General features: G+C 42.2%; 2 protein-coding genes across 8 annotated transcripts; both read right to left on the bottom strand.

Annotated features, from left to right (window-relative positions):
• Positions 1 to 55: 55 nt before the first annotated feature.
• On the bottom strand, positions 56 to 3,792 carry LOC111601786 (solute carrier family 23 member 1). The gene is made up of 6 exons (XM_023318553.2): positions 3,647 to 3,792; positions 2,006 to 2,138; positions 1,424 to 1,946; positions 846 to 1,362; positions 412 to 781; positions 56 to 356 (listed from the first exon to the last, which is right to left on the bottom strand). Exons 1-6 carry the CDS (start codon positions 3,689 to 3,691, stop codon positions 175 to 177), a joined length of 1,770 nt encoding a protein of 589 aa, XP_023174321.2. The 5' UTR covers positions 3,692 to 3,792; the 3' UTR covers positions 56 to 174.
• Positions 3,793 to 4,755: 963 nt separating this feature from the next.
• On the bottom strand, positions 4,756 to 25,628 carry LOC111601777 (baculoviral IAP repeat-containing protein 6). Of its 7 annotated transcripts, none has more exons than XM_023318525.2 (33): positions 25,413 to 25,628; positions 25,073 to 25,352; positions 24,226 to 24,536; positions 22,965 to 24,018; positions 21,995 to 22,720; positions 20,978 to 21,797; positions 20,683 to 20,918; positions 20,405 to 20,626; positions 19,711 to 19,989; positions 19,214 to 19,628; positions 18,718 to 19,145; positions 18,429 to 18,658; positions 18,232 to 18,343; positions 16,739 to 18,170; positions 16,409 to 16,680; positions 16,178 to 16,353; positions 15,624 to 16,109; positions 15,435 to 15,555; positions 14,059 to 14,846; positions 13,722 to 13,986; positions 13,438 to 13,661; positions 13,265 to 13,382; positions 12,966 to 13,196; positions 12,723 to 12,907; positions 12,016 to 12,557; positions 11,489 to 11,952; positions 10,091 to 11,425; positions 8,413 to 8,682; positions 7,737 to 8,354; positions 6,872 to 7,676; positions 6,339 to 6,810; positions 5,811 to 6,239; positions 4,756 to 5,741 (listed from the first exon to the last, which is right to left on the bottom strand). In XM_023318525.2, the coding sequence occupies exons 2-33, from the start codon at positions 25,290 to 25,292 to the stop codon at positions 5,256 to 5,258; spliced, it is 14,772 nt and encodes a 4,923-aa protein (XP_023174293.2). In that variant the 5' UTR covers positions 25,293 to 25,352; positions 25,413 to 25,628; the 3' UTR covers positions 4,756 to 5,255. The 7 variants fall into 7 exon arrangements, with proteins under 7 accessions (XP_023174293.2, XP_023174292.2, XP_023174295.2 ...); XM_023318524.2 differs by having other exon boundaries at positions 25,073 to 25,357; XM_023318527.2 differs by having other exon boundaries at positions 16,739 to 18,072; positions 18,127 to 18,170; positions 25,073 to 25,628.
• Positions 25,629 to 25,637: the final 9 nt, after the last annotated feature.

Here is a 25,637-nt window from a genome sequence, read left to right on the forward strand (position 1 = left end):
TAAAAACTAGTGGTTAGAAAATTGAACGTACGAAAATGTAAGAAAGCATGACAAATAGTGCAAACATAAAAATTTTAAACAAAATCAATAAACATCACGTATAAACACAATTGTTTAAGTACAGCGCTTTCTTTAATCTAGCCGTCCTGCGTTGAGTGTATTTTCCAGCATCACTCAGTTCTGTTTTTTCAACTTGTAGGTGGGCATGAAAGGTACATAGTAGGTCCATTTCCATTTCCTTATGGCATCCATGCCATAGGGAAAATTGTAATCGGTGGCAGTGCCGTCGTTGACATTGTCGTCTCCCAGGGGCATCTCATTGGCCCACTCGATGAGCCCACGTTCAGCTGGTGTGCCTGCGAGAGTGGAGCTGTAGTCATCGAGCTCGGATACAAATTGACTTTAGCTTACCTGGAATTATATTATCCAGAAGGCAGCCAAGCAGGCCGCCCACCAAAATAGTCGTGCCCAGCAGCACAGACAACGTGGAGTCGATGGTCTCATTGCCCGTGTTGATGGCGCCCGGATGTTGTTGCATCCAGGGACACAAGACCATGGGGAAAAATATCGACAGACCGAGAATATATAGGTTTCTCGCAGAGCGCAAGTCCACATACTGCAGTGTGGATAGACCGAATGCTATGATCATGCCGAACATGACACAAAATATTCCTCCCACCACCGAGTCGGGGATGAGAATAAATATCGCGCCGAATTTTCCTATAATGCCCTGCAGCACCATTATGAAAGCGGCCCACTGAATGACACGTCGAGAGCCTATCTGAAAAGAAAGGCAATCCTTGAAAGACTATTCGTTTATCTGATGAGTCTGGCTCGCTGCTCACCTTGGTCACACCTATAGCGCCCACATTCTCGCCGAAAGTGTTTGTGCCATTTCCAGCGCCCCAGAGACCGGCCAAAACCGTGCCCAGACCCTCTGTGCCGATGCCCCGATTAATCGCGTGCAGCGGGGGTGCTTGGGCGCCGGCCATTTGGGAAACTGTGGGATAATAGCTTAACGATTCCACTGTGCAAGCGAGCACGCCCGCCAGCATACCAAGCACGCCAGACAACGTAACTGAAGGCCATCCGAACTGGCCCGGATACGGCACGTAAAACCACTTGGCACTGGTTAACACATTTAGACGTACATCTGTGCGTGATGGATGCGACGGCGGAAAAACATCTGTCGCTGTTAGAATGCCGCACAGACCCCACATAATAATGATGGTCAGCAGTACGGGGAACAGACGGAAGAGCTGAAACTTGCGCACCTCCAACCCGTGGCCCTTTCGGTAGGCAACGATTGGAATAGAAACATCGCACATGATTTGCGAGAACAGCGTCAACATGCCTGTGGTTCTGTAAGCATATATGTCGTTGTCAATGAAGCTCAGGGATTACTATGCCCGCTGATACTCACCCCACAGCAATGCCCCAGTGCTTGGACGCCGTTTCTGCAGCGTGCTCGAAGAGTGTTAGGCCGACCAAGGAAACTGTTGGCACAATGGTCAGCGGCGTTACATACTTTAAGATCTTGCCAACTAGTCCCGTATAGCCCAGGATGACCTGCACCATTGCCGACACGGCAATCGCCCCGGACAGCTCGCGCATCCGTATCTGCCAGAGTTCATTGCGGTGGTCCTCATTCATAGCCTCGAGCTCGGCTGCAGGCGGGCATTTCCACTGAGGCAACGCGAGTATGGCCAATGTCGGCACTAGAAAGGATATTGTTCCACCCTGGACTATGGGCAAGCGCACGCCCCATGTTGCTTGGAAGTATGTCACAATGCCGGTCACAAAGATCATTGTGGATATAATAATGCCGCGATTGGGATCCTCGTCGGACATGCAGAGTGCCGGTGTGAGTATAAATGGTATCGATACAATCGCGCCAATCATGGTCAGATAATGTTGGAAGGCGAGGAATATGCTCAGGTACCACACTGAAATGGATTGGTTACAGAGGTGGAGCTCGTCTCCATTGATAGTGGCCAATACCTACCAGGATTCTCATTGATGGCATACAGCAACTGGGGCTTGGATCTTTCAACGCGTGGCGGTGCTGGGTTTTCACTGGGTGCACCGCCCACGGGCGTTGGCCTACCGTTAAAATCATTTGACTTGGCTGCTTCGAACTGAAACAAATAAGTATAAACGTATTAAGATATTGCCGTTAATTAATGCAGCTATAAATTGAACTTAAACCTACAGCATATTAAATCAGTTTCTATTGACTTATGGTAATCAGGAAAGTTGAGTACTAACATATAATTCGCGTCGTTACCTGCGGCTCTGGTCTATCAACGAGGGGAGTGCACTTTTTGCTTAATTTAAAACAATAAGCTTATATAAAACTGGCAAGAAATCGCTTGTCCGACTAGGAGATTCCCTGAGCACCGAGCGATCTTTGGTTTCAACAGTCCACTCTCTATTAACCTATCGAAAGAGCTTATTCAAATCGACTGCAGCTGGCAATTTTCAATATAGAATGAACGCATGTGGGCACAGGTATAGGAAAAAAAACCTACATTTGGTATTACTTTGCCACGTGCTTTTCCCAAATCAAGCATCAAGCGTTTTGCTTAATAACTTACGTGTTACTAAGCGAATGTGTAATACAAATACATCATATTATCAATGATTATACAGAATATATTTCAATTTCACACATTGAAATGTAATTTCAGCAATTGTGTTAAATTTGTTTCTGGTGTGCAAAATATAACAAACAATTGTTTAGAATGTGAAGTGCAAAGTTAAAGTGTATTTGGAGACTCTAGCCAGAAAGACGTACGAGATATAATTTAATAGCTGTAGCTCAATAACGGCTTTAATCGATAACTTAAATCGGGAATAGTTATCGCTTATTCGAAACAAACTTGATACGCGCATGTTTTATAGGCATCTACAAAAAATGTATAAATTAAAAGTGTCAAGGCTTTAAAGGTGCTGAGATCCACATGTACAGCAGGAAATCAATGGGGTCTGCCACGCCTCCTGCTGTTACATGCAGCTTAACAGAACCATTATACCCAGACTTCCCATTTTCCATCGGTTCAGAGTATACTGAATTGATTAGCATTATGAATTAGCTAGATCGTGGGCTTTAATGAGTAACTCCCAATCCCCGCCGTGTTATGACCAGACAGATATTATTAACACTCGTGTTGGAATTCTGATTAATTGAGTGTGAGTTGAAGACCAGAAACTGTTGAATAAATGGACGGGTCTCAGCTTGTTAGGTTGCATTCAATTTCAATAAACTAATAAATTACGATTCACAAATACTGAACTGTGCTGAGTCAATAAATCACAAGCATAAATTGTTTGCTGAAAAAATGTGACAAATTACGGGCCACAGCTAATAAGATTTTATCAATTGTTACATGGGCTTCGCTCTGCTCCAAATTGGGTATTTATGCAACCGATCCTGAAAGATTGATTAGCAATCAAGCAAGCTTACAATAAAGAAACAAATGATAAGAATCACAATAGAAGCAGAGGAAAAATGAGAACGGAGGGCAATAGAGATTGGAATTAGCTTTGAAAATTCACCACTTACATAAACAGCCAAACCGAGCAGCTCGCACATGTACATATAAACAAAGGCACTCAAATCGAAAGTCAATATTCAACTACTTACTGCAGCTCCATCCCCATCCCCAATTGCAACATTGCTCAGCTCCATTATTCGAAGTTAGTTTTATGCTCAGCATCGATCGAGCTACTACAATTGTGCACAATGTGGTCCTCACTGCTGCAATTGGTGTGAACTGCTGCAGTCGACCGATCGGAAGAGACTGAAGAAAGAGCAAAGAAACAAGCTACAGTAAATAGCGACAGAAGGCAGCGCTGGGGAAGATCTTAGCAAAAGGCTGTCGAAATTTGCTCAATTGATTGTACAATCTAACTGTACTGCGTTAGAGAGAGAGGGCGCATTGCTGGGCATTCGTAGCATTCCCACGGTTAAAGAGCAAAAGCTACGGTAATAAAAGAGAGTGTGATCCGTACAATTCTGAGCAGATCTTTTCTGATCGATTCAATAAAAAATGAATTACGAATTGGCAATCAATTGGTTTTGTGTGTATTTTTTACTCTTCTTATTTTACTCTTATCCAAGTTATTTATTATTTGAGTAGGTAAAAGATAAAAACGTTGCTACCCTGTAAAAGTGTCGAAAAGATCGCCATATAGATATGGCTCGACGGGCTTGATAAACGATATATAACAACGTTTTTAGGAAAAACAAATAATCACAAATCTCGCATGTGTACGGATATGGAACGTTCCTAAACTTATCTAAGTATATGGCAGCATTTAAATAAAGTACTAAGTTCACTTAATTTAAAAAAAAAATAAAAAAAATATTTATATGTGCGGTTGGTTTCGTTCTCAGACGCTAAGATCAAACAGGCAGCAAAGAATTAGTAAAGTAGTTTAATTAGTGATTTAAAATTAGCTTGGGTCTGATTATATAGTATACAAACTGAACAAAACTTAACGACCGCGTCTGCGTTGATTTAAAAGTGGAAATTCTATTAAATTAAAAATAAAAAATATTTACTGTTAAATAAATTTAAATATCAAGGGTGAAACGCCGGAACATTTAATTGAATAGCCATAGCTGAAATAAAGCTTTAAAATATTAAATGGATATGTAAACGGCAGTTCAGAAATTTAATTAAGTTTAGCATTCACGCATACTAATGAAAAGCAGATGTATTCATGAAGAAACAAAATTTATTTTGCGTTGCATTTTAATTGTAAAAGTAACTCTGCATATTTTGTTTGTAAATATTTAACTAAGTCACTACATACATAGTTTAATACACATTAATTTAGTTTTGGTGGTGTAGTTAAAGTTGTGATATTTTATGCTATACACATATGGTTACTTCATTATATATACCGATAGATCCATTTCATGAAACATTTATATAAGTCGCGATAGATTTTTAGACGGTGTTAGGCTATGTTTAGTGAAAAGATTTATTTCTTAATATGCATTTGTGGAGGTGATTTTTATATGGAACTTTGATTAATATGTATTTATATATTTTTAACTAATTTTTCAAAGGGATCTCCATCGATAACATTAATAATTAAGTTTTCTTTATGTAAAGCACACCAAGTTCTGTTGCAGTTGCAGTCTCTCTTACAAAAATTAAACAAAACAAAAGAGCATTAAACAAAACTTATAACGATAAATAAAACTGTCTAGTGCGCACTAGCAAGCGGCATTAAGGACCAATTCATGGTGTGTCCTCCTCTTTATCTTGCCACACGCTGCTCTCATTCTCCGTATCACTTAGAATTTCGACCACCTCCTCTTCGCCAGTCAGCAACCCTTCTTCCTTCATGTCCTTGAAGAAATCAGCTGGCATAGACATATCGCTGTCCCCGTTGTCAACCATTAGATTTAACTCTGGCACCAGTGAGTCTTCGTTGTCAACCTGTGCATTTGTCGTTGTACTAGCTGACGTTGTTGTAGACACATCCATAGGTGGCAAAGTAGCTACCGGATTAAAGGGTGCATCCAAATCTTCCAGACCCCGCGGAGGCTTCAGCTTGGCTAGTTCTTCTCGGAGATGCCGATATTGCCGACGCAACACCATCGAGTTAAACGATATAGTGCGACTAGCGCGCTCGGTATACTGTGGCTTACTTAGCTCTTCTATCCAACCCTCTATCTGTGTGCAAATCTCCTCGCGCTTGAGCCAAAAGTGTTTGTGAATCACCTAAAAATAGGGTTTTATAGGGTGATATTAAAAAATAATAATTGGGTGATATAAAGAAATAAATCTTACATCTGTGAAGCATGGATTCGGGTTGCGTATTTGCTCCAACATTGCCCAACGCACGCACGCCTGATAGATGTTGCTATTATACTCGCGCGATGAGTTGGTGCCGCTAGGTGTACCCCGACTGCGCTCAAATCCCGGCTCATTAAAGTATGGCTCAGGCACGAGTATTAGAGACTGTATGGAAACTAGAACCTGCAGAAAACTGGACGTTTGCGCATTCCATTTCTCCTCAGGTCGTCCGTGCCAGGTGTTTAGCACTGACAGACACACTTTGCCATCATTGTACAAATTGGGATTGAAACGCACCGAATGACGACCCGTGGTCTCTAGATTGATAAGCATGGGCAAGTTGGGATAATCCGGTGGAAAGAATACATCAAACTCGAAACAACCATTGGCATAAGGCGTGTCCGCTGGGCCAGTTATAAGCACCTAGTAATCAATCATTTAGTAACTTAATATCTTACAAACATCTTATATCTATCTTATATATGAATAAGATTTATATATATATTATATATATATCCCCACCTTCATTATGTCCAATCTGTCCGTATCACAGCGCACAAATACAGAGCTACTGAAACTCAGCGGCAGACTGGTGGAGAGCGTAACCGCTTCTTGTGCCAATCGTTTGACACGTGAGGGATGGTATCGATCTCCGGCTAAACGCACCATTTTTTCAAAATGATGCGATACCACAAATCGAAAGCTGTTGTTGTCCGATTCCACAATCATATCGTATGTATCGAACTGACGTTTTTTCATCAGCTCCAGATAACGCTGTTCAACTGACTTGCTGATCGGCCTCTCCAATGAGCCCATGCCATCCTCATGCGTATTCAACATGTTAATCAGTGCATCTGCATCAGTCGTCTTTTGCACCAGCACACAAGTCTCATGTATATCCGGTATAAGCAGTGCGAGACCCTCGTCGTCGCCATCATCAATATTGAAGGTCAGCTGATGCGTTTGACCTTTAATGTTTGACTTTTTGTTGACTCTGTAAAAATGAAAATAAATGTTATATAATTGGAGTTGTTATGTAGCTATTCTAGTCTCACTTGAGCCGTTTGGCATACGTATCAACGCAGGTCTTCATGTTCTTTAGAAGCTCCGAAATTGGTGGGGTACACTCTCCGCTGACACTCGGCTGCAGCAACGAAACTAAATTCTTCGACAGAGAAAGTGCTCGCAACAGCTTCAAAATGGCACGATAGAGAGGAATGTGTCTTGTTATATCTAAAACTGAGTCGTTACGCAGGTAAGAGCTTAGCGCTGGTATGAGACACGACTGCTGTAGAAGAGTCTGGAATATGGGTGGCAGTTCCCCAGTTACATCGCGTACATCGTGATAAGCAAGTATATCCTCTCCACGCATTTCGCTGGGTATACAATCACCGGGATTGATATAACTTGATAGTACCAGCAAGAGCACCGTTACGTGCTCCTCCTCACTTTTCTGACGCATCAGCGCCTGTTCTACGTTCCATGACTGCGTCGTAGAACCTGTGCCAAAGCCAGTGCCTTTAGCCCAGTATATGTGGCTTTTATCATCTGATGCCGCACTAGGAATGGGTTCTTCTGCTGTACTGTTTTTAGTTGCAGCACCGCTGCCGTTGCCATTGCCATTACTATTTCCGCTTGTGCAGGGTTCACTTATTAATGCACCTATTTTGTTGTTATGAGACTGATGCGAAAATATGCCAAGACAATTAAGCACAAGATGCATGGCCCCCACTTCAATGACAACGCGCCGCAAAAGTACGCCGTCGTCCGTAGATAGCGACACACTATCAAGCAGCTGGCGGAAAACCTCAAATGGTAACGTTGGTAACGAAGGTGCCAGCGACAGGCTGTAAATGTCGTCTGTGAAACAAGCAGAAAATTTTAGTAAATATTAAATTCTGCACATGAAGCTGCACTTACTGCCATCGCCGTCGCCGGTGACACCTAGTACGAGTCTCAGCAGGCACTGCGCACGCTGTTTATCCCTTAGCAAGACGTCAGAGTAGGCAGGCAACCGTAGAAACAAGCCAAAAGCGGCTAACGAATGTTGGGGCACCGAACTAACAGTAATTTGTTTGGTAGCCGGTTCACATATGGTATCTTCCAGATCTTCGTAAATCTCATCATTGGGTTCGAGCTTAACCCAATCGGATAGTGGTGGACTCTTCTCCTTCTCAGTCGCTACCGCAGTAGCCTTACGGCCCATGTGCTCAGGATAGACAGTTGGCAAATAGTGTGCTAACAGAGATAAACCACCACTGCTAGAGAATCGCTGCAACGGAGATGGCAAAGGTTCTGTGCAAACAGCCTTAACTTTCTTAAATTCGGCAGCTTCATCGCCCACAGAGTGCTGCAATACCAAATCCAGCGAAAGGCAGGGTGCGGATAATGAGTGCCCAGCATCCTGCAATGTGGCTAACACCTGTGAGATAGTGGCATCACCAGCCAGCACTATATCTGGGTACTCTGCTACCACCAACTGGCTACCAGTGCCAGCATGTGCAGCTTGCAATAGAAATTCCTCAATATTAAAGGTATCTGCAAAAAAGTATATTTGATTAGCTGAGGTGAATGTGAACTGTGAAATTTAACTTACTAATAGGTAGCAGTTGCATGGCTGTTGTCTGCGTCTCCTTGTCCTTATTTACTGCTGCCTGGTTCTTGGCATCCTTAATGCGCTTGTCCTTAGCAGCCACCGCAGCGCCAACTGTTAAAAACTCCATGCTACCTGCCTCCATGTTGTTGAAGTTAATGAAGCATGATTTGTCGAGCTTTGTTTCGCTTGACTTGGCAGACGGAATACCACCCGAAGCATCACCTCCAGTGCGCTGATCTGTTGGTTGTTGATACACTAAGTTACTATAAACTACGGCATCAAAAACGAAATTAAGAAACAAAAATTGAAAATTAATTTAAAGAAAAAGAAAAAATGCAGGAAAAATTCCAGTATTTTTACAAGAATCACGACTTACAAAATAATTTTTAGAATATAATAGTAGAATAAAAAAACAAGTAAGAAAGCTCTACTCGGGGTGCCCGACTAGGAGATACCCTGATCCTAGTCCTTTGAGTTTTGTAATATTTTCCGTAGTTTGTATCGAGAATTAAAAAAAAAAGAAAACAAATAAAAATCGACATTGCGAGACCAGGATTCGAACCCGGATTATTTGCGCAACGTGCACAAACTCTACCAACACCGCCACTTCATAACTAAAAAAAAAAAATAAAACAATAAAAAACATTTCATCTCCTCTGGTCTCGAACCCGGACCAAGCTGCATACGAGCGGCGCCTATACCAACGCAGCCACTGCCCTTCTTTCGCGAGTTGTTGCAAATTTGAACATAAGTAGCAGCTAATAATTCAGCACAATTCAATCGCAATTTCAATTCTTGGAATAGAAAAGAATGCACGCATTTGAATGTATGTGTGCACACGCATAGGAAAAATGCGTGCGCGTGGCGCTGCTGACATGTGCTTTTGCAAATTGGCCAAACGTTTTGTTTAATAACTTCTGTTTTACTTAATGGATTTTAATGAAACTTTCAGCATATGATCTACATATCCTATTGGCTTGGTTGAGATGCAAACGCCTTCACATAATGGCCCTAGCTCCAACTAAACTTAAATTCTAAGAATTTGGGGGAATTTGGAGCCGGTATCCAAAATCCAACAAAAATCAAAATTGCATAAAATATACATAAGACTAAATACAAAATTTGGAGGCTCTAGCTCTTAAGACTTTCGAGATATAATTTATTTACTGCATTTCAATAATGTTTTTATTCGATAACAATTAAATGCGAATAGTTATCGAATATTTGAAACAAACTTGACCTGCGCGTGCTATACACGGACCTACAAAAAAAATTTCAAGTCTCTAGCTCTTATAGATGCTGAGATCCACGCGTTCACACATACGGACAGACGGACAGACGGACAGACGGACAGACGGACAGACGGACGGACAGACAGACGGACAGGGCTCAATCGACTCGGCTTGTCGTCCTGATCAAGAATATATATACTTTATGGGGTCTGCCACGCCTCCTTCTGCCTGTTACATACATTTGCACAAAACCATTATACCCTGATTTCCCATTTTTAATGGGATCAGGGTATAATAAATTTGAAAGTACACCAATCTAATTTTTTTTAGCTTATTGTAATTTTAATTGCCCACAGCAAATCGGATGATTTTGTATGAAAATCATGAAAACGAGTGGGCAATTCAAAATAATAATTCATTGTAATTAAGCCAGTACAACTACTTACCACTAACACAATTCTGCATGATTTCCTGGCAGGTGGTGTTCGTGGTTACATTAAATAGCATTTGATGAGCGCTGCTTCGCTTCGCCGGATGATGATTGACCGCCGCAATAGGTAAACTGTTACTGGGACCTCCGGTAGAACTACCGCCCATTATGGCTGACAAAGTATCCCGGCGCTGTAATGGCTGTTGGCTGCGCACAGAAACTGTGATGTGCTCGTTCTCAAGTAGCAGCTGTAGTACCAGTTGCCGTGTGAATCCAGAAATAGTTGGACGACTGCCACCAGCAGAGCGTAATGGCTTGCAGATAATGGCGCCAATAAGCAACGAGGTAAGCACTTCCTGATTAGCTGGATGACATGCACTGACACGTGTAAAGAAATTGATCGTTGCCCGTTCAAGCCGAATAAACGTCTGTTGCATGGGCAATGTTTTGCTGAACTGTGCCAAGTGTGTGTTGCAAAGCAGCTGTAACAACGGCTTCCAAAACAAGGAACCTTGCAAAGTTCCCAGCCAGTCACGCATGGGGCCCTCTGCACAGCACTCTGAGAAGAAGTCCAGAACTTTAGGGACATTAGCGCAGCTAAGCAGCGGCGCTGTGCCAATTCCGAAATTCGCTTCCGCCTTATCAAAATCCGTGAGCGAAGAATCTCCACCAGCAGCTGCTTGATTGCTACAAGAGGCTTTGGCCGTTAGCTCTACAGGTTGCACCTCTGTTGTTGGTATCATGTGAGTGCAGTATTCGTAAATGGCATGCGCAAGTAACTTGGGCAGACCCGAGTCCAGCATCTGATAAACGGCCACGGGTGACTGGCAAGCCAATGCGAGTGTCTTCAGAAAAGCTGGATATTGGAGCAACGTTGTCAGATTTTCACTTCCCTCCCGTCGGAACCAAGCACAGCCGCTTTGCACCTTGCTATCGTCCGTTTTGCCACGCGTCTGCTGCTCCAGCTTCACACCTAACTTAACCAGCAGCTGGTTAAATAGCTCGGGCTTTATGTAGCACAGCGCACACATGAGCGCATCAAAGCTGCTCTTCAATGGCTCATCATGCTCCAATTCAGATATCCACTGGTAACAGGTCTCAAACAGTGGCGGTGTAATAAGTTGCGACAGATCGGACACCTGTTGTTGGCGGTGAACTTGCCACAAGATTGAGGCAATTACCTTGACAAATCCACTTTGCGGATTATTACAGCGTGCTTGCTTACTGTAAGTATCACGCAGTTGCATAATCCAATCAAGTAGAACCCGTAGCTTATCCAGCATATACTCTGTAGAGCCTGTGACAACTTGGAAAATGAGATCACACACAGCATCGCTGGAGAGCTTGAACACTGCAAAAACAATTTTCCAAACATTATTACAGTACTATGTATTACAACTATATTGCAAATTACCCTGTGGTGTGGTATGCCAAAGCAATGTCCGCAAAAGCTGCAAACTAAGCTCGTTGTTGTAGGCACCCAGCTTAATCAAAATGGTTTCTAGATGTTGTTGGGCAAAGCTTGGTATCATTGGCATGATATTTAAGAGAGAGCAACAGGCCTCCAAAAATCCGGGGTATGCAGCCGGATACGAGGCAATTAAATCTGACAGCTTGCTATCTGGTTGCAAAGCAGCAACGTGAAAACATCGAGATAAAATTCGTACCCAACCGATGCTTGTCTTAGCAAACGCATCATCCTCCGGCATTGCATCGACATCCATTGCAGACAATGCGGCCGAACTCATTGCTGCAGAGGAGGCCATAAATGATTCACCAAAAGCACCTTGGCTGCGTAATCCTTGCATCCGATTGCCAAATATCGTCTGACCCAGTACAGCTATCTGCACAAGTCCAACATTGCCACAATCTTTAGGCCTAAAATAAGATATGATTGTTATCACAGCTATTGTAAAATTAATGTCAAGAAGGATTGCCTACTTATAAAGCCTTAGTACGATACTGGTAGCCACTTCAGCTTTGGCAAGCTTAAGACGTATGCACGTAAGTCCAGTAGTGGCCATTGGCGCGCCAACGGGAATAGAACCAACGCCATAATCACGAGACAATTCCAAAGCTACTGCGGACGGGCAGGAAGCTAGACTAGAGGTATGCGGCACCAATTGCACCTCCTTGAGCAAAATGGCCGTGGGCAGAGTTATCGTTAAATCAACATGCGTCTCATTTGGATAGAACATATAGCTCCAGGCAGGTGAGCGTGGTCGTCTATGTGTGGCATTAGGATTTGATATAAGCATTTCGGCACTTTGAGCCGCATCATTTTCCGATACTATATGTGAGAAAGGTGCGAAGTTGATGAGTCCATCGTACTGGGCGCTGCCGTTCCTGGTGGACTGTGTTGCTGTTGTCGTAGTTTGCGCGCCTGCGCTTGAAGTTGTTTTTTTACAGGCGTTAGCATTGCTCACATGACTATTAAGCTTGAGCCGAGTATTACGTGTCATATGTTGCATAATCATTGAGATCTGGTAATGAAATTTAAACAACAAAAATTAAAAATATATTGTATATTTTGTTTGTCTATTATTAGCAAAAAATTAGTCACGCAAATACATCTATTAGCTTACGCATAGCTTGTACCGAAGTACGCGAAGTAGTTTATTACAGACAAAAAAGATTCAGCCACTTACCAGTCCCGGTTGCATATTAATAATAGTCTTGTTGAGCCGCACCAAATTATGGCAAATTATTTGAATGCCGCCAAGTTGAGTGAAAATTTGCACAGCCGCTGTTACTTCCAACACTTTCGATATATACCAAAGGAAGGGTTCCGATAGCTGAAGACGTGGCAATGTGGCATTGCGTTGTATGGTGGCTACGCATTAAAAACAAGCTCAATATAAGCTTTGAACAAAGCAAAAATTAAAACTTACTCTCCTCGAGATATTGACATATCGGAGCTACAACCAGACGTGGATTTGAGGCCCTCTCGCTTAAAGTGATCATCAAACTAAATACGGCATCTGCAATAGTTTGTGGCTCATCAAGTACCATGTTCGTTTTGAGCGAAAATAGGCAGCTTGAAGACATCATTGTAAATGTGTTTGTTGAGCACTGAGAGAGTGCCCCAAACAATCGCTTCATCGTGGGAAACTGGCGTAGCACTACAATAAATAGTATTATTATTATAAAATATATATCCAATATCTATATTTATTTCTATTTTACGCACCCCAATCAGCTATACACGGCACCTTGCTGCGATGTCCCTCTGTGTTCAACTGCTCTGCTTTGGTTTCATCCGTTTGGCTTTGATTGGACAACTCCTCTTCTTCAGGTATAGTTACCTCCTATAGTACATAAAGCCATTATAAACAATGTTTTTTACTCGCTAGATTAACATACACTAGGCTGCCTGGGCATCTCTGTGAGAGCCATGTGCGAGGACAATTTAAGAAGGTTTATAATTAACGAGTTGTCGCAGATGTTGGCATTTTGTTTACTTGGATTCTCGGAACCCAACACATTAGCAAACAAATTGCTGAAGTTATTGCCAGCATTACTGTTCTCGTTGCCACGTTGGCATTGTAGCTTCTCACCATTGGAAATGTTGTTGTAGACTAGAAAGGCTAAAAAAAACCAAAGGTTTAAAACTATAATGTGAGGCTGTTGTCGGTTGCGGTACTTACAAACACTTTCGATAATCTTAAGCGCAATATTCAAATCGCCTTTGTCATTCGGCATTAAAAGCAAATCACGGACCAGCTGATTTTGTGCATCGATGGGGCCTTGTTGGTTGCTAATAGCGCCGCCGGGCTGCACTAATTGCAACACGACATGTAGCAAAATGTCTTTAAGCCGACGCTTACATGGAATGAGCCCGCCACTGCTTTCGTTCTTACTGTGAAGCCATAACAGCAGCTCGTGCAAATGCTTACAGATGGTTGGACCGGCCTGACAAAAATTCATATTAGGAAACATATTTAAATATTGGATCTGGTTTTGAGCGGCTAGCGGTTTACTTACACAGCGATTCGTAATTATAGAGGAACTCATGCCGTATCCGGAAAAGAATCGCAGTAGCATTTTCTCAAAGTTCTCATCATTCACAATGACCTCATTGATGCGCGTGCAATCCGTAACATCGTCGCCAATGGGTAACGAATTACAAGCAAGGAATAAGCATTGAAAACCCAAGCACCAAGTCCGTAGCTTAATATCATTGTGCCAAGCAAGAGCCAGTAGAAGGCCTTGCACAGCATTGGCGCCAAATGGAATTTTTGGTATATCTGTTTGGGTGATGCCTGAGGTGTAGGGTTTGTCAGCTAGTTCACAATTAAGTGTCAGCCACATTTGCAACACTTGTTCCAGATGCACCCACGTATCCTCATAATGCAAATCGGCCAGTATAGAATCGAAAACATTTTTCAGCATGATGTATGTATTGCGACCACTGTAATCTGGCCCAGACCATAGCTGCGTAAGATATTCGGGCCAGGGCGCAGCATCCGGCGGGGCGGACACAAACTCATTGGTCAGTACTTGCGGCAGCGAAGAGTACAGATCGAGAGATGTGCGATTGGTTAGACGACGCAACTGGGTTTCCACATGCAATTCCAAACCAGCATCTAAACGGCTATCCATCGCAATGGATATGGACTTGCAAAAGAAGCTAAACGTGTTCTTGCAGAGTGCATTACTTTCCTTCTTAGTAATCGGCTTTGTGCGTTCTATCATATCGATATCGTTAAGCATTTCGTCAAACTCGGTGTCCTCGCACTCGATCAGAGAGGGTAGGTAATTGTATTTGACAGCTGTAAAGATTTAGGTTTGAAAAACAACCAATACATATTGTCAAATAAAATAAGAAATTATATGTGCGATGATATTTCTAATGATAATTTAATGAATGTAGCTTTTACAACTGGAAAATCAAGCTGACAAATATTTCAAGAGAATATGAAGATCATTTGCTGAAAATTTCATTGAAATTCATTGACTTATGCAGAAGTAATTAAACAAAACGTTTGGGCAAGCTGTCGAAGCACGTGGCAAACAACTCAAAGCGTACACTTGTTTCCTATTCGAAGAATCGCAATTGCAATTGAATTGTGTTTGAATTTCAGATGCTACTTTACTTTAGACCTGCAACTTCTCACTCGGGTTGGTAGAGGCGCTGCGCGTTGCGTAGCAGATGTTTTAAGTCCTGGTGACCTAAATCTGGGTTTCTTCATTTTTAAAGCAACATGCAAGCTATAGACAATATTTAAGAGCCTAGATCGGACAGAGTTCAGGGTATCTTCTAGACTGGCGCACTGAGTAGAGCTTTCTTATTTGTCACAATTTAATTTAATTTAAATATAATTTATCAAATAAATGTTGCCAGAATTTTTTTCACTTACAAGTATAGTCATTGAAAAGATCGCGTGTCTCCTGCACCGCTGTCGTCACAATGGACCGAACTCCATCATTGGTGGGCGTAGCATCATTATCCCTATACTGTTTGTCTGCATCCAAGAGGTCCTAGATTTTCATAATTATAATATTGGGGAAGTGTTTAAAAAGCATTTAAATTTTATACGAAATATTACCTGAAGCAAACAAGTAATTGCATGTACAGCCCAGGGTTGTTGCTGATCGTTCCATACAGCCAGGCGAATCAGCTGTTCCAGCTGGGCTGTTGTCACAATTTTGCACAGTCGTACTGATGGCCGACACGCAGCCACAAGACGAGCTATTACTTTACACGTTAGCAGAAACTGATCCATATTGCAATCGAAATCCATCTCCAGCAGCAGAGCGAATAGCCCACGGATGACCACTTTAATATTAGACATGCTTAGCGTCTTCAGCCCCTTGTCAAAGTTACTATCTCCTTCAGCACTAGCTCCCAAGCCATCTAGATGTTTTGGCGATGATGTAGAAGTGCTAGTTGCTTTAACCGAGTTACCGCTGGCATTGGTACTAGGCGCACACATACTACTGGATACCATATTAATTTTTCCAGCTGTTGACGTTGATTTACCAGCACCGCTGGCCTTAGACTTGGTCGACAGTTCCATAAATATGCCGGGGTGCTAAGAGTTAAAGAATTTGTCAATTATTTAGGGCAGTTGTTAGAAGTGTGCTGTTTCTATCGTTTTACCTCATTTTGAATCATGTAGATTTTCTTGCCCCAGTCTGTGTAGGGCTGTACAGAGTATTTATTCTGCTGAATGATTCGCTTTTTGAAGCAACGTAATTGCTTGCTGTTTGGTGTATTGTTGGGTCTGGTTTTTGTAAAGTCGCTTTCGCAACTCATAAAATCCCAGCGTGCTGCCGCTAGAAAAAATCAATATAAGTCTATGGACTTGTTTAAAGTAACAGATTTACTTACATTTATCCTTGCGTTCGTTGTTATCATCCAAACAAACCGAAAGGAACAATAAAAGCCACGTAATCAGTTGAAGATCAGATGTGCTACCCATAGCTGCGTTGCGTTCCGCTGCACTCGCTGAAGTGCTTGGCTGCTCCGATTGGAACTTATAGTGCGGCGAAATAGGTGCTAGCAACTTAACTAGCGTCTTAAGCACAGCATCTATGACAATGGAACGACAAGCGCCCATTGCAATGCTGCGACGTCCCAAATATGTGAGCAGAAAGAAAATGCTGCAAAAATTCGGGTAAATAAAAGCAAAAAACTGACCAAATGTATAAGTTCACATACCGATCTTGTGGAAACGCTTTGCAATTCTGAGCTGAGAACAAACTACAAAACGTATCGGCCAAAAAGTCACCCCACCAAGGCTGAAAACAGCACATGCGGACCAATAGGGAACATGTTGTTAACTGCAATTGTGCCTCTCCGTACACGACCAAGGAATTAAACAATGCTTTGGCGGTGACCACATTGAAACGCTGATGCACAGGTAGTATGTTTTTAATACCATACTCAATTGAGAAATGCAATAGCACCTCAACCAGACTAAGACTCAATACGCGCAGTTTATCCCGCGATGCGGTGCGCAACGACTCTTCGATGAGTGCAGGGCTCGGTGGTGCAGGTACACGCTGCGACTTTGGTGATATTGCGCGCTCCAAACGTAGGACCACATTTCGTATAACGTTGATTTGGTATTGAAGCAGCATGCACTCTTCGTATAGAGAAACAACTTTGTTGTTATTATCCATACCACAACTGAGTTCTTCATCACGTTGCTTGTTGATAAAAGCTTGTAAATGGGCTACATTAGATAGCTCGCTATTTCGCATAGGCGATAACAGTTCCATTAACTTGCAACTGGCTAAGCTATAACGGCAATGAACATCCTCGTAAAGTGCATTAAGGGACTTCAGATGCGTCTGAAGGGATTGGGCCGGCTGTTTAACAAAACGCACCAGCTGATCCCCATAACCATCGTGTTCCAATACAATTGGATGGCCAAAGAAACTGCCCAGCGGTACCTTACACTTGGTGGATGACATTCCAATACGTCCAACGATAGTAAGCTTTAAGTAGCGACAAATTGGTGGTGGCTGCATATCACTTAGAACCAGTGTTTTTGTCTGTATGTCCGTGACCTGGGCAAGACGCGTGGAATCCGTTTCCTCGTCGAAGCACCAAATGTCAATATTTAGAGACGTAAGCTCGTCGCAGGCGGGTATCACCACATCGGTAAGTAAAATGTGCTGGCCAAAATCCAGTACAACAAATCGGCGGGCTCCCGAATGCATGCGGTCAACAACAATCATAAGCTTGGGAGGTGGCGTTAGCAGCTTATGCCAAGCAATTGGCGGACAAGGATTGGCTATCAAGTTTTCCAAAATCTTCTCTCTCTCCACGGCATCATCCGACATGTTCTGTGTATTGTCATTGACGCCCGGTTGTGACGTGGGTTGCGACTGCTCGGACGTCTGCGAAAGCGAAACCTCTTCGGGCAGCGCATCGAGGCAAGACTTCATTAGCGGCTTTTCCCAGTTATCTAGCTCTCCATAGGCGTCGTACGAGTTTTCTTCATTTATTCCGAACTTCTTTTGAATATAGCTGTTCCAAAGTGTGAGCTGTGGCAAAAACTTAGATATCTTCAGCTTATCAATGGCCTTCTCGATTTTTACCTCCTCTTTTAGAGCATGTTCCAGATCAGTGAGCGACGAGACAGCTAGAAATAAATAAGATAAACGTCAACACAAATCAAATTATATCTAACAAAAAACACTTACAAGCTTTATCCTTGAAACCATTCACCATGCCAAAAGATCCAAAAGCGGTTTTAACTTCCTTGTCTTTCATCTCTTCTACCAGACACTCTACATCATTGACCAGATCATTTAGCTATAACACAGATTTTTAAAATAATATACAAGATATTTTAATATTTTGTTATCCCTATACAAACACAGTGAGCTGTGTCATTTACCAATTCTTCATCCTTCCCTTTGGTTGCAACCATCTTTGGCATCATCATTACATCCTCAATGACCACACTGGCAGCACCGTTGACTACGCTGTCAATATTATCAATACGTGTTGCCTCTGAGGTTTGTACACAATTAAAGTGCAGCTGCACTACTTCCAACAGACCACGCAACTGATTACTAATACTCTTTCCACGTATTAGATGTGGAAAGGTTCGAAAATCAACACCATCTGTAATTAGGGATTTATTATTGCATTTACCTATCCTCAACTCACGGCCTTACACCCACCAATCGAACTCAAACGCTTGATATCGAGTCCTGTTACTGGCAAAATGGTGGCACTGCTGCGTATCACATTTGTAAGTGCAACAGATGAACTAGACCCGTGTCTGTTTATGTTGGGAAAATCAAAGTCAAAAATTTCTGGTTCAAAAGGATAGCCATAGAGTCCGAAACGCGTACTCAGCAACGCACAATGCGGATCCCATCGTTTATCAATTTCGTTGGTTATATCTTTAAGCAGATTGATAGCATATTCTGAAATGCTGTTGTGTGACTCAGCAGTAGATGTAGCGCAGGTAAGCATCGCATACCAGCGCACTACGCTGGCGCACTGAGCCTGCGGCAGCTCATGGAACGTATTTGATATGGCTGTCTTGATGCTGATATCTAATGATGCATGTTTCTGCAGTTCACGGGGCAGATTAGCCATGCCCCTAAAATTAACCAACAAAATACGGTTAGAATGTAATATAATTTATACATAGACTATTGTATTACTTACTCTGTCAGCATGATCAACAACTTGACACACTTGTGTGCTGTGGTGCGCTCACTATAGAGAATGCAGTTACGAATCAGTTTTTCGATGTGCTTCTCTGACAAGTTAATGCATTCAAACTGCTGCGCCAGCAAATCATTAATATTGCCTGCAGTTTGCTTGTTAATCTGGTCCTTAAGACGTTCAGATTTCGGCGAACGAAAGCGATTTAGCCGAATGAAACAAATCCAGTTGAGTACATCGAGCGCCAAATTTTTAATCAGCGGCGTTGAGTCAGAATCGTTCACTATACGGAAGAGCTGATCCAATAGTCCATTGCTATCAAGCATAGCAATGCGCTGAATGCGCCCATTGCTTATACGATTTTGTGCCTTAACAGCCCGAACACTTATCGATATCTCGTGTAGCCAATCGCAACCTGCAGCAAATGAGTAAATGTTATCATTCGAAGGGATTATTAAAAGGGAAGCAGTACTAGGAGCAGCTAGGATGGGCACTACCTATTAGTTGCCCGGTGTTGCGACGAACAAAAGGACCAGCTGCGATTGGCCGAGACCTCATCGAATGCTTGGGTACGATGATTGTTTGAACATGTGGTAGATCTAAATTGTTCACATATTTGTTGAAAAGCGGAGCGCTCAAAACTGAAATTAATTTCATTTTTCCCGTTTTCACATGTGCTTGATTTACATTCGACAGCGGGGCATTTATTTTACTGCTTCGCGTACGATTAACACAATCTTCAACTTGATGCGGACTCTTGTGTCGCGCAGAAAAAACTGCAATTGTTGGGTGAGTAATAAGCGTAGCCATATCCAAAAGACAACAATCAGCAAAGTATCTTCGGTGCACCGATGATTATATACCCCTGCATGTATTTAAATCAGTTCAAACTAAACTGGAAGAAGGTTACTTAAACAGGACGACTGATTAACACTGAGTTTGCAGAATATTTTCGTTTGATCCGACATCAACAATATCCTATTGAATTGGCATTTCTACACGGATTTTGTTACAACTTAAATTGCTAGGGGCAGTTATATTACAGAAAACTTGGAAACAATTCGGTTGGCTGAGATCGAGCAGGAAATATTAGCTTGCGTAGATAAGAGGGTGAGGATAAAGTTTGCAACAATATGCAAGGGTAAGTAATAAAACTTTTCTTATTTTTTACATATTTTGGGTCTTACAAACCTCTCGTTTTACTCTGCCCCTCCTTGGATGGATCCGATACAGTTTTGATATGAAGAAGGAAATTTCGCGTGCGCGTCTTGAATAGTTTCGGCGAAGTGAGTGTGGCGGTACCGCCCTGATCACACAAATCAATGCATGAAGAAAGCTCAATAGGGCCAGCCAGCACTTCTGCATTGTGGGCCAACAGATATTCCTCGCTGAGAACAGGATTTTCACTGGCAACTGTAAGTTACGAATGAATATAGAGATGCATAAAACCAAGAATATGAAAAGATTACTATTTTGTGTCTCACTATAAGAGAAGTCAATGTTATCATCAATGACGTTGGGCTTGTAGCTAGCATGCGGTCCTTTCATTCTGTAGCCAAAGCCATTAGTATTCTGCTTGAGTAAGGTGACCTGAATGGCTGCTGGATTGGAGCACTGCTGATACACAGTAAACTTTAAGTCGATGTGGCCCAATGACACTGGCTGAGCCAGATTCAGCTCAATTATGTGTTCGTCCCAAGTGGTACTTATGTAAAAATATACAATTATTAAAAAATAATAAAATATTACAGTGTAAAGGCTTACGCATCGTTGTGCAATCTCCAAGTCCGAGTGAAATCACGCTCATCGCCGCCATGACGCATATTTTGAGATTGCTTGCGCTGTTTTTGTACCTGGCCTAAATCGTTCCAACAGCTTGGCACTTCTGCTGAGTACACAGTTAACTTGTCATCGAACTGCGTCAGTGCATATAAAACACGTAAGTCATCGAGCGTCAAGTCACCCGTCTTGTATGCTAACAGATTTGCGTTGTTGCCCATTAGGGATGCAACAGATGGTGAAGTCTGCACATGTATATTTTGACTTGATGTCCCGGCCACCGCATCGATGCCTACATCCCCGCAAATCATCGTATCGCCCATAGCAGAGTCGGCGCCTGGCATATTCCGCACTCCATCAGTTACGCTTAAATCCATAGCATGTGTCAGGGTAGTACTGCAGTCATCCTCCATTTCCAGCAGCTCATCACCAGAGTCGTTCTCGCCGTCATTAAGCGAATAAAACAGCATCCCTCCCTGGCGCGAACAGCAGCAAAGTCTGTCCAAGTTACGACAATATACAACGGCCTCAAAGTGCTCGCCCTCTTCCTCGATAACAGATGTAGCTTGAAAATCGGCTAACGAATAAATTTCAATACATCCATCGGCACACACCACACAAATGGATCCGGTGTCTTTAAGATCTGACGAAGCTGTCGACGCATGCGGTGGCAGGATGCACAGTTGCTTGGGACATTTAGCACGGCTAAAGGTCATGGCAAGAGTGTAATCGTTGGAGATTTGGGTGTCATCATAATCAAAGAGGAGCAACTGAGCAGCCACATTGCATTCTGCATTATTGTCGTCTGAAATTAGTAAATTAAAAACAGTTAGTATATTTATGTAAAGTAGATAATTTATAAATTAATATTTACAATATTAGCATTTAGCATACTATGCAAATATATGAGATTATTATTTTAGAGTCGATATCGAGTAGGACCAGAACTCCCTTGCACAAATCAGAGATACACATATGTAAAGGAAATGCGGTTTTACTTACCTACATCCGTAGGTATATTATGTTGATCTTCTTCTTCTTTGGCGACCGTAGCCATTATGATCTTAGTGTCCTCAGAATCTGGGACTTTGGTACGCATCAGTTTAACCAGCAGCTGATTGCACTTCGGACTGGTGGTCATAATTTCAGCAATCTCCACAATCTCCTGCACATCTAATTGACCTCCATTAGTACTATGGGCGCCATCCAAGGCATTCATGCGTTTAACGCTCGTCCAGCTTTCTACCAAACAGTCTATTTCTTCACTGGCGGATAACTTGTCGCTCGTGTTGTTGCTGCCATTTATAATTATGTTGTTGTTGTTGTTATTAGTGGAGACTACGCCCATTGTGTTCTCATTGTTGTTATTGTTGTTTTGATGTGAAACATCGGCCTGATCCAAAAGCTTGTCCATGTCATTGCTCATTCCTAACAAGTTGCTGCTCACATTTACAGTATTTGAGGAGACCATTAGCCCCGAGGAAGAATCATCTAGATTACTATCCAGAATTTGCGACAACGTCGACAAATCGAGGTCGTACAACACAGACGAGTTGTTGCCGCTCTGGTTAACATCATTGTTTTTGTTATAAGTCATTAAAGCGGATACAAAACCGTTGCTGTCAAAGCCATCCGCAAATTTTTCATATGGCGTCAACGATTTGTTGTCATCATCCTTAGAAGATTCAAGACTCACTTGGCTAGCAACAACATTTGAGTCACTGGACGCTGTGAATGTAAAACATTAAAATAAACATGAGAGCTTATCTAAACATTTAAACAAATCAAAAGTAATCAACCAATAAATTTCTAACATTTAAGTAAAGCATACATAAAAGCTTGACCTTATAGTTACAATGGGTTTTTTAAGTCAAGAACTTTTGAAAATCATTATCAATTAATAGAAACAAGAATTTATCCATTGACATTTTACATATGAAGTAATATTTAATGCAGAATGAAGAGAACTTACTGGTGCCCAGTTGTGAAGATGTCTTTTTGAGCTGACCTCCCATGCTAGAGACGCTCCCACTGTCATTGCTAATGACGGCTGAGTTCTCGCTATGCCTATCCAACTCCACGATGTTAAGCACCACCATTCGCAAAGCCATCTCACCGCTGCTTTGGCGCACAGTTACACCGAGAACTATCTTTGAGCCCACTACTCCGGCTCGCAGCGTCGATGTAGATGTTATGTGCTGTGCATTCACGCCACCAAACTTGCCACCGCTGTGCATACTGCTAGCGTGCGCACCACCGCCGCTGTTGCCGCTTCCGCTGTAGTTCTCCGAGTACACATAGTTGACCTTAGTACGGGCGCGCGCATTTGGCAGCACGCAGATAGCAGTAACGCGCGCCCACTCGAAGTTCTCTTCGAACAGTTCTTTGAGCAGTGTGGGTACATGGAAACTGTGCATAAGTTTCAGATGACGTTCAATACTCCAAACGCTTAGTTCGCCAGTTTGAGTGCAGCTGGTGCAAAGAACATTGGCATAGTCACTGTTAGAAATGACATCAAATCCCATGCCTGGCGAAGTTATTGCCGGATTGGTGGCATAACTGATAGATAGCGGCACATTTTGTGTATATTCTCCCTTCACAAACGGACATAGAGGAGAGTGGCGCTCGTGCTCGCTCCAAGGCTCATCCGTCTTTTCCCAGCACACCAAGCACACGTTGCATGTAAAACACATAGCTCGATCTTCGCCTGATGATGAGGGTTGATGATAAAAACCGGCTTGTGCCATTTGATCTGGCAGCGCCCATTTGTAGTCCATGTGCGGCCATTTCTCGAATGTTTGGCGGCGAACAGCTTCCGAATGCATGAGTACGCGCTGAAAATTGCTGAAGTTCCAGCCGTAGTCTGGCAAACGAGAGCCCATTAGCATGTCCGTTAAACGTTCATTGATAGCCGATGCTATGGCCAGTACCGGAATGTGTCGTTCCAAACGCTTCAGCAATATGACCACATTATTAGCTACCAATTTAAGACTGGAATAGGGTACATCCAAGCAAATAGTGTTCCACTGTAATAATAATGTAAATATTGAATTTATATACATATTAATTACAATTAAAAAATAAAATGATTTAAATTTTTACACTGATTAATGATTTGTTGTATCTGGCTAATTTAAAATATGTTGAGTAGGTCTTTTTCAATGTCAAGGTCAATTAGATTTACTTTAAACATATTCAATATTATTTTATACACCGATAGGCGGAACACTTACGCGTTGCGCTTTAATGCCCTTCTTGGTGTTCAGCTGAGCCTGGTTTATCTTCTGTGTCAGCTCGTTGCTAATATCACACGGACATTCGAGACCTTCGCTCTCCAGTTCGTTTATGCAATTCTGAAAGATGATCGCTTCGGACAATATAAGCTCCAGCTTAATGTAATCATCATTTTGACCAATTGGCGCCTGCAGTATGGTGTCCAAGAGCAAAACACCATTGTAGTCGCCGCGCAGGCCCAAGTTGTGGCCATCCCAGAACAAGATTTTATCTTGCAATGGCATGTAGCGTCCATGGATTAAGTTTTCAGCTGCAAAGGATTATAAAAAAATATTAAACACAGTTTCACACTCCACAGTCCGCCACCAATTTCATCAATGTGTGCAATTAATTGGTTTGTTTAATTTAGCAAGCACATACATACAAACACATTTACTTATATGTATGCCATATTTGGGCAATATATGCGTAAACTGCGTAATAAGTAGAAACAATAACAATAGAAATCTCCCAAAACGGTTTAGGCTACCCAAACATAGAAATACATATGACGCCAACATAAACATTAAATAATATTAATTTTAGAATATCCTTGCAACCATTCAACGTTCCCTGTCAAACATGCACAAACATACATACACATGTGTGTATATACAAATGTATGTATGCATATTGGAACCTGACGAATACAGACAAATTTACAAAACACAATGCAATAAATTGACATTTGTTCGTGTATTTGTATTTGTGAGTCTGTGTAGTAATTTTTTCCTATACAATCATTTATGTACATATGTATGCGTATGTATGTAAAAAACTGCTGCTGCTGCTGCTAGTGCTGCTTACCATTTGTACTTAATTGATACGTCTGCAAAATAACGCCGGAATTGACATCTAGAACTTTCACTAGATTATTGACACCAAAAGCAAGCAGCACATTTAGTTGCGGGTGATACACTATGTTGCGAATTTCAAACACTGGTGCTCCGCCAGGCAAGACACCGTCGTTGCTGCTATCATCGCCCACATCCAAGTAGCCGTCTTGCTTTAGAATACGCTGTTCCATGTTTGAGCTACATGCGGGCGTCGTGCGCGCGTTTCGGTTCGATGACAACGCGAACTTTGCCTATGCTTTAGATTATTGGTTTCACAATTGATTACAAATTTTTTTCACAATTAAAATTACTTTTGTCGGGACTCTTGCTGCTGCGCTGCAGTTTTTCCTATATGTGTCCCCTTTTCTTCCTTCTGACAGATGAATATTTGATTTGCCATTCGCGTTAGCGTTTGCCAATTGTCAAAAACTGCAATTCAGAGTTGTGTAAGCATGTAGGGGTAGATTCAAAGTTAAGTGTTAAAATAAAAATGCTAGATAAATATCAGCCACTTTGATGTAATGAAAACAAAAAAA

This window comes from Drosophila hydei, unplaced genomic scaffold (assembly GCF_003285905.1).
Source record: "Drosophila hydei strain 15085-1641.00,03,60 unplaced genomic scaffold, DhydRS2 tig00008137-arrow-arrow-pilon, whole genome shotgun sequence".
Classification (NCBI taxonomy): domain Eukaryota; kingdom Metazoa; phylum Arthropoda; class Insecta; order Diptera; family Drosophilidae; genus Drosophila; species Drosophila hydei.

What these genes read in the sequence shown, in the direction of transcription:
- LOC111601777 (XM_023318525.2), bottom strand. Translation starts at nt 25,292, where the DNA reads ATGGAACAGCGTATTCTAAAGCAAGACGGCTACTTGGATGTGGGCGAT. An exon ending in ATGTCAATATCTCGAGGAGA is followed by an intron (nt 12,908 to 12,965) that starts GTAAGTTTTAAT and finishes TTTAATGCGTAG; the next exon opens with CCACCATACAACGCAATGCC. An exon ending in CGAATCCATGCTTCACAGAT is followed by an intron (nt 5,742 to 5,810) that starts GTAAGATTTATT and finishes CCCTATTTTTAG; the next exon opens with GTGATTCACAAACACTTTTG.
- LOC111601786 (XM_023318553.2), bottom strand. Translation starts at nt 3,691, where the DNA reads ATGGAGCTGAGCAATGTTGCAATTGGGGATGGGGATGGAGCTGCA. An exon ending in TGCCATCAATGAGAATCCTG is followed by an intron (nt 1,947 to 2,005) that starts GTAGGTATTGGC and finishes AATCCATTTCAG; the next exon opens with TGTGGTACCTGAGCATATTC. An exon ending in CACTGGGGCATTGCTGTGGG is followed by an intron (nt 1,363 to 1,423) that starts GTGAGTATCAGC and finishes ATATGCTTACAG; the next exon opens with AACCACAGGCATGTTGACGC.